Source organism: Contarinia nasturtii, unplaced genomic scaffold (genome assembly GCF_009176525.2).
Source record: "Contarinia nasturtii isolate CC-2019 unplaced genomic scaffold, AAFC_CNas_1.1 Cnas_scaffold_1240, whole genome shotgun sequence".
In the NCBI taxonomy this organism is placed as follows: Eukaryota; Metazoa; Arthropoda; class Insecta; order Diptera; family Cecidomyiidae; genus Contarinia; species Contarinia nasturtii.
In genome coordinates, this window is record NW_022198581.1 from 3,636,209 (window position 1) to 3,645,189 (window position 8,981).

The following is an 8,981-nucleotide window of genomic DNA, read 5'->3' on the forward strand; positions in this document are numbered from 1 at the left end:
TATGAACACACATTTTTTTAAATCATTTTGCATCAATAAAAAAAAAAAACAAACAACGAGATACAGATGACTAGACAGTTTTTGTGTTTTAACCAATAAATATTTGATGAATATCATGGTGATAACGAATAAAAAAGCGTTACACGAGGAAGGTCAACCAAATAAATATGATAAATGTGTGAGTGTTTGATAGCGGCTAAAGTGTTTACCTCTTTATCGGTATCATAAGGGTGCAAGAGCCGCGCACTGCTAGCTATAAAAACAGCGTTCATTCACAGTATTTATATATCAAACTAATTTGTGTGAAACGATTCTGAGAATCCAGTTTAGAATTTGCTATTTTGAATAGGTCGATAATCGATATAATAGAAATCAGCAACAACAAAAAATAGTTCATCTATCTATACGTATAACTGGCATCATGTGGCGATAAGATTTTGACGGCGAGAACAAGTTTTTATGTCCGATTTTGGTAATGAGCCGAAACGATTTCGATGACGTTTAATTATCATTTGGGAGGCGCTGCATGAAAGATCAATGACGAAAATATCAGTTTCGATGACGCAAAACACAGTCGCTTTCGTTTTTAAACGTTTTATTATGTGGACATAGTTTCAATTTTTTTTTCTCAGTCTACAGAAATCGAACGACGAGAAACGAGATTTAAGTTGGGTTTTCTCGTGAATGGCTATTTACTACTTCATATTGGATTTCATTGAAAACCGAGAATGCCACGATGACGTATAAGAACAAGCGCGCCGATGAATCACGCACATTAACAGGTTCATATATGAGAAATGTGTGAAAGAGCAAAAAGGCGAAAGAGAGTTTACAAAAAAATTCACTCTCTTATCTCTTTTTTGCCAATGTTGTTTGGTTCAACGACATAGTTTCAAATAATTGAACGCGCACGGATGTATATTTTCGAAGAATAACAAAATTGAGAGCGCCAATCCATTCGGGGATTTCCCATATCATCTCTCTGTGTACAATTTACACTCTCACATTCTTCACAAACACAATCGCACCGCATGCGATATATTCACTTCGAATAACTCTTTGCAAAGCGATAGCATTGCAATATTACCGAATATGGAATATAAAACACGCAGAACGACACACACAGAGAGAGAAAGAGAGAGAGGAGAAGACATAGCAATGTCGACAGCTTTTGTTGTTATTCTTGTTCGTCGAAGCGAACGATTGGAAATTACACAAACGTTGAATATTTTGGAATTCGTCGCATTGTTATGCACAAACAAAATAATGACAATCATTCAGCTATCATTCGACCAAGTACAAAATATACACGCCCGTAAACTGAACACAAATCGACGGAATTCAGAATATGTATGCGCGTAGTACAAAATATGGCTTTTGACATGATAATTATTAGTCTCATGGATAAAATTCCGCATTGAATATAAAAAAAATAAATACAAGAAAAACTAAACGTCGCAAATCGGTTGAACTTTTATCATCGACAACTTTGATGCAAATTCAAGTTTATTTCCGAATTATACGCGCTCAAAAACACCATTTTTATTCTAAATTGTATATATTTATAGATATACAATGGGTTAATGAAAACATCCATTATGTGTGTGAAACGTGATAATACCGCCAAAAAGGCGTTTGCACTCTTTTTAACTATCACTTTGTTACCGTCTTCAATAAATATAAATTTAACGTTGTACTCTTTTGTGACGCAAAACACTTTGTAAATTCTTCGAATTCACTAATTTATGTACCACACACGTTGAATTCCTTCCTTTTTGCATATTCCTGGAAAAAAAGTTTTTGGGCAAAACAAATGCTGAAGACAAGCATGGATAGCATTTGAAATTGAAACTTTCTATATTGGCATTAAACGACCGCTAGAAGTTATATTACATCGATATATTAGACGACTAGACACTTTAATAGATAAGCGCTTTATTTCACTGGTTACAAACATTGTCTTGAATTACATAATAAAAAGTAATTAGCTGACATAATATAATAGATACCCCCTCTCTCTCTCTCTATTTACCGATGCGTATCGCTCATTTCAAGTTGCAAAGCATAACCGAAGATTTAGAGGGGCTTCACGTGAATGTCAACAATATAATACAAAAAGAAAATAAATATTCTTGATAAAAGTGGGTGAAATAGCAGCAACATTGTTCCAAAAGAGAGTACATAGAAAATTATGCGCACGTGGTATAATCTACCCTTTTTCGTTTTAAATTTTATATTAATTGCCAGATTAATTACGGCACTTTTCGCACAATACACATACACAATAAAATGTTGCAGTTTTCACGTGAAATGGCGAGCACATGGCTTTCAAATGTCTTTTATTCGGATGGGTTTTAAATAGAACTAGTAATTTAAATTGCTATTTATTGAGCTGCATTTAAAAAAAAATTCCGTTTCATTTTGATCATAGCCTTCAAAAGATGAATACATAAATAATATCAGCCTCGTGCTTGCGATCATATTCCGAATTTCATGCTCTCTTTTTCTCGAAACGTTAACCGTTTTAGAATTGTAAATATATCAAGATTCAGATATAAAAAAAATGAAGACAAAAGCTTAAAAATAAAGTGTACAAAAAAAACTTCTGTCAAAGTATTTGTTGCGGGAAGAGAAATTTTTTTCTCTTAAAATTGCGTTCGACACAAAATTGATTCATTACACTTGCATGGACTTTAATATTGTTATGTTTTATTGAGAATATATAAGTATAACATCGCATGTAAATTGGCGCGCATTGTATAATGCGCATTGCATTTGAACTTCAACATAACCGTATGACGAATTGTCGATTCTAGGGATTTTTTTTATGGAACTATTGTTTATGTTCTATGTATGACTCAACATACGTTGATACTTTGATTTGTATTTAGTACAATTGTTGCATAATATCTATATGATAAAAATGCTGGAAGTAAAGACAAAAAGACAAGAATGTGGACTTCCTCTTTTTATTGAGTAATATTGATCACTATCTCTCTCCATCTCCGTCTGCCTCTCTAGCTCTCTATCACCGTAGATATTTGTCTACATTCATTTGGAATACGAATAATGGATTGTAAACAGTTGTTATGTAGCCGGCGTGTTTTCAAGAAGCACCACATGTTTGTTGTCATCTATTGAAAATTGAAATGACATGACTTCGATAAGCCACTTTTGTCAAGGTGAAGATCTGTGTGAAAATGACTCTTATTCACATACTTCCTCACTATCGATCTACATTTAAAGTGGTAGACATAAATATCGTTTGTAGTTCCTAGTTTTAAGTGCAAACAATATACATAAAAGCGTAAGTATTGCGATTGTGTGCATCAAAAGCCATTATACTTTGAGTGGAGTACAATATAGAAAAAAAAAATATCCATAGCATTTGGATGATAAAAAACAGGGTAATTGAGCTGATAGTTAATAGAAAAAGTGCACTAGTTGGATAACCATGCACATAAGAGAGTCTATAGTTTCGATTTGCCCACACAATTTGCATCAAAAATCGATGCAATTTTTTTTAGTTATGTCTAGTGCAGTATTCAATTGTCAGGAAATTGAATATGAGCGGAATACGTGATAATCTAATTGTTGAAGTAGCTTGTATCGTTCTTTACCTTTCCGCATGGGCGTTTTTGTCCTAATTTAATTAAGTGACTCTTGAATTTATGTTACCTTTTCATTTTTGGAAAAACAATGAAAATTTACATATGCATTTACATGTGATCCATTGAAGTTGGCAATGTTATTATTTCAAATATTGATGAATGTGATGTTTTACCAAAAATGGTTTTCACACGATTCGAGGACTAAACAGTAATTGTGTTTTTTTTATTGTTCAAATGGAATTTAAATAATGTATTCGATATTTTTTATAAAAAGACTAGACAAGTAAATGGGAGAGAAACAGCGATTTAAATTCGTATATTTGAAGAGTTAATCAAGACAATTTATTCTTAGTTTCTTTATTTTTCGTATTGATGAATTCGTCACATGCTCAGGGTCATTTGATGATCTTGTTTTTCTCTCGTTCAATTAAAATTAAACACATTCAATTGCTGTTTTTACTTTTTCCATCTAAATTGAATTCTTTTATTCATTCCAGTTTCTCGATATTTTTATAAATATTTCAATTTTGTCTTAATGTAATTTGAGCTTAAATTAAATGCAAATTTACGAAAATAACAGAAGAAGAAAATAAAAATCCAGTAAAAGCATAACTAAACACCTGAATTGAACATGTCGAAATTCACAGTTCTTTTGTGTGAGCGACAAACGATCAAAACAAACTTCGAATGAAAATAACACCATTGGCGAATTGAAAAAAAAAAACAACATATTTATATGTATACAACAGCAATAGCAACTTGTTTAAAAATAGATCAGTTTGAATATGTATGGTATTGTGTTTTCGTTTGCAATTTTGTATAACGCATTTGATGCATTTGCCTAACGTGTTCAATGCAAAAATTTGGGTTGTACATTTGATACTTTAACGTTGTGACACTTAATTCAACGTAAAATTTAAACAAGAGAAGAAAAAAAAGCTTACAACGAACGAAAAAAGTTACTACAGTAATAAAATTGTTTTACGACGAAGTTAACGTTAACGAAAAAAATGTAGCCCTTAAATGCGTTGCAATCAAATAATGTGAAGAAAAAAAAACCGTTTTTTTCCTACGTGCATATTTTGTATCGCATTTCAGTTTATTGCCATTTCACATCAAGTCAGTGATTTTTCACAATTATTTTTTGTCTAATTTCAGAGCGGAACCCTCGTATACGGTCATATATAACACATTTATTTAGATTAAATTATATATATTTAAAATCTATATTTAAGCGATTTTTTCAATTGTTTTTGCATATTTCATTGAAGAATTACGTATGTATCTGCGATGTAGCACGCATGGGACGCGTGAACAATTAAAATCATGTTGTTCAGATTCGGCGCAGTTGGAGAATTTCACACAGTGAAAAAGTGATAATTGATTTCCAAATGAATCGAATTGTTCATTTGAAATTGATGGCGATGACGATGAAATCAGATTTATTCATGATTCCGGTAATTTAACTATGCAATAGTCGGCACTATGCCAAGAATTTTCACAGAAATTCACCAAAATATCCTCTTCATTGGAACCAGGTCCGGTTCTTGAGGTGGTTGCTGCTTTTGCATCATCATCATTGTCGGTGTCCGGTGTGATATTGTTATTATTTCCGGTTGTATTCTTCCGTATCAAAACGCATGTTTCGTCCGAAGTGAATGTACCCAAAACGTGTGCCAATTTTCGTCCGCTATCCACTTTAATGATATAGATGCCATGTTCGTAGCAAAATGCTTGCAGCAATACCTCGTGCATGTGTGTGGCGCTATCACCACGCTTTGGTTCGGCTAAAAAACAAAACTGCGCATCTTCGGGTGTATTTGATAACAGCTTTATTGCATCAGAAAAACCGCTTGTAATTCGATGTGTATTTTTTGCCACCGATAAAACAGTTTGAACAATTTCACCGATCGGTTTTGTTGCCATCGATTCGCTATGGCTCTTATCGCATTGCACCATTTTTTATACTTATTTCTTCAGATAATTTCGATGGTCTTTTTTTCAAAAAAAAATCTCGGAAATTTTCATAAGTTCTGAAATACTTACTTCGATGATTTTTCGAAGAATTTTTTGACTTTTGTTTGTCTTTTTCGTTGTTGAACAAATCGAAAAACTTCAACTTCGACAATCACCAGTTGTAACGGCTTTTAATAGGCAAAGGCAACAGCGTAAATAAAAAGCCACCTGCTCAATATGCAAACAATTTCCAACTAACATAATGGATTGGAAACGTCGCCACCAAACCATATAACGATAAAATAAACGGAATTGTCGGGGAACGGTTGTTACAAACTATCGATACGCTATATATCGTAACATACTCGTGCGATGTATACACCTTACTTCTTTTCACAAACAATACCAATACTATTAATTCTCCCACTCTGCTTTTTTTTATATTTCATGAATCGTGCGCCACGACAATGTATGCATTTTATTCATATTAAATATGTGTACCGCGTCCCGATATCAACAATGAAATCAGATAAATTGAATTTGCCCCACTTGTCGCTTACCGATCTTATTACTTGGATACACTGAATGTCAGAGAAATTCATGTTTATTATCATTGTATTATATGATTCGTAGAATGCAGTACATCTTGCGTCGATATAAGTACGAATTAACCGTTGATCATGGGGAATACCGGAATAAATGCAAAAGGACATGGCAAATTATTTTAGAATAATTTCTATAAATTCGAAGAAAATATTTATTTTTATTTTAGCGAACAATAGCGACACGTGAAAATTTACCGTTACATTTGTATAAAGAACAGCATATACAACTCAAAGCATTGTAATGCACATTCATGTCACATGTTCAATTTGTTATGTATGTATTGAGGAAAAGGCGTATTTAATTGACCTTCACATTGGAGGTTATGAATTGAAGTTTTTTCCATAATTTGACCCATTTTATTACAAAATGTATGAATATCTAATGGTAAGTATTTTTCTCATCTTCTAATCAATCTCTTGAGGTTGTGAATGAAAATCTTGTGTAGCTTTTTTCCACCCAGAACATTGAATTTGACGGATTGGTATCGAATTTAACCCTCTAATGCATTAATTTTTTTTCGACATGAGACTTATTTTTCTATGATTGTTTTGGTTTATAATTCCTTAAAAAAATAATCGAAATTCAAAAAATCGCATGGTTTTCTCAAAAAATGCTACTGACAAAATTCGAGAACAATCAAAACCATTGTTTAAACTGCAGTAAAACTGCTATAAACAAAGAAAATGATAATTTTTTGTCAAATTTCTGTTTTCGAGTACAACCGTGTTTATAATTAAACAACCGATTTACATCCAGTTGTCAAATGACCGGAAAATGAAAGCCTGAACCCTACTGAATGTATTTTAATTCATAAATAAAATCTTTTTTTTTAATTATATATTTTAGACAATAATTTATACACCATGTCCAAAGGCAGGGCTATGCACTAGAGGGTTAAAGAACTGTTTACCGAAATAAAAAGGGATCGAATTTTCAATTGACAAGGCATACATTTTTCAGACTTTGGAATCCAGAGTAATCATACGACACAAAAACCTAATAAATGGAATTAATGAATGTTATAAGGTTTTCTTCCATCTATACATATTTAAATGTAAAGCTTTTCAAACTTTGGCAAGCTTCAAAGCTTACATCTTGCAAAATGAAATGTTTTTTTAGATCATATTAAGTCTTGTTTTTATTCAAATCCAATATTGAATTTATATAGAGGAAAAGTTCAGAGAAAATTGATGTTCGAACTAAAACTTGACACTTTTCGAAATATAAAATGAAATGGAACTTAATCTGAATTAATCTTTGATTGGAAATCCATGAAATCCCAAATTTTTTCGCAATTCTTATGAACTGGCTATCTATAGTGTAATGCGAATGGAAATCTGGTTTTCGTAAAAATCACAGTTGTACCACTGCATTGTTAAACATATCAGAGAGTATCAGATGCGCTAAATCGTAAAAAAGCTCTAATTTCCGCCTCATTAGACATTAAGAGTGCATTTTCCTCAGTTTCTCATGATGCCCTTCTTCTTAAAGTTTGCGAATCATACGGCTTCACCGAAAACGCGTTGAAATTAGTAAAGTTAATTTATAGTAATATTAATCAAAAAGTCAAAGTGGGCGAATTTGAGGCCGACTTCATTTCTATTCAAAACGGAGTTCTTCAAGGTAGTAATTTCGGCCAAACATTCTTTTCGATTTATTTCAATGATACTATCAATGTGCCTGAGCATTTAACTGGCCACTTATAAGCTGATGATTGTCAAGCACTTCTCGCTATATCTGATTTTCATGAACCCGATCACAAAAAATGTGATCCCAAACGGATCCGATACCAAACTCATCCGATCCCAGTTCAATCTTAGATCAGTTTTTTTGCAGAAAACTAAGTTACCCAATGTGATCCGATCACGAAAAATGTGATCCGATCACAAAAAATGTGATCCGATCAATAATATCATTTTCAATAATTGCGATGTATAAAATTTTCTATCGAATATAACACATTTTCGAATAGTTTCGTTATATAGAAAAATGAAAACTTTTATTTTCACTATAGAAAAAACTATTATATAAGGATCTCAAACGGATCCGATTCCAAACGGTAAAATGATAAATATTCGAATAAATTCCTTATTTTGAAATATTTACTATAGAAAAAACTACTAATGGCTCGCTATATGGATTGCTATGGCCCCAGAGCAGCGAAACAGACAGCGACGCGCACCGACTACATGCACAAATGTGAACCTTCAAAACCTTCGAGAGTTTGGAAAAATATTGAAAATTGTCGATTTGGCAGAGGGGCATGTGAATTGAAAAAATATTAGTTCGGAAGGAGGTATTTATATGAAGGTTCAGTCAATTCTAGGTACTAAAAGTCAATAGTATATAGCGCTCGGAATCGGATCTGTTTGGGATCTGTTGGGATCCGTTTGGGATCCGTTCGGGAACCGTTTAGGATCCGTTCGGGAACCGTTTGGTATCCGTTCGGGATCCGTTGGGATCCGTTGGGATCTGTCGGGATCCGTTGGGATCCGTTGGGATCTGTCGGGATCCGTTGGGATCTGTCGGGATCCGTTTTTTTAACAAAATTAGAAGAAATGGTGAGGAACTAGAAGAAATGGTTTGTGCATTGGATAAATTTCCACTATTGTATATTAAATAAGACATGAACCACCACACATTTTTATTAGTTCGATGTTTATAGGATAGATACAGCGCCATTCAATGTCTGACAACTATACTTGTCCTATGGTCGATTATTTGTCATATTGAATTTTTTTATCTTTAATCCGATCGTCGTGAAACTTAATTTTCTGCCAAAAAAATGATCTAGACAAAATTTCATGA

General features: G+C 32.9%; 1 protein-coding gene across 1 annotated transcript; it reads right to left on the reverse strand.

The window, feature by feature from the left end:
* Positions 1 to 4,212: 4,212 nt before the first annotated feature.
* Positions 4,213 to 5,801, reverse strand: LOC116345300. The gene has a single exon (XM_031774548.1). It carries the CDS (start codon positions 5,568 to 5,570, stop codon positions 5,058 to 5,060), a length of 513 nt encoding a protein of 170 aa, XP_031630408.1. The 5' UTR covers positions 5,571 to 5,801; the 3' UTR covers positions 4,213 to 5,057.
* Between the last annotated feature and the right edge of the window lie 3,180 nt (positions 5,802 to 8,981).

Bases quoted from the DNA above. Each gene is read 5' to 3' on its own strand.
- LOC116345300 (XM_031774548.1), bottom strand. From the start codon at position 5,570: ATGGTGCAATGCGATAAGAGCCATAGCGAATCGATGGCAACAAAACCG.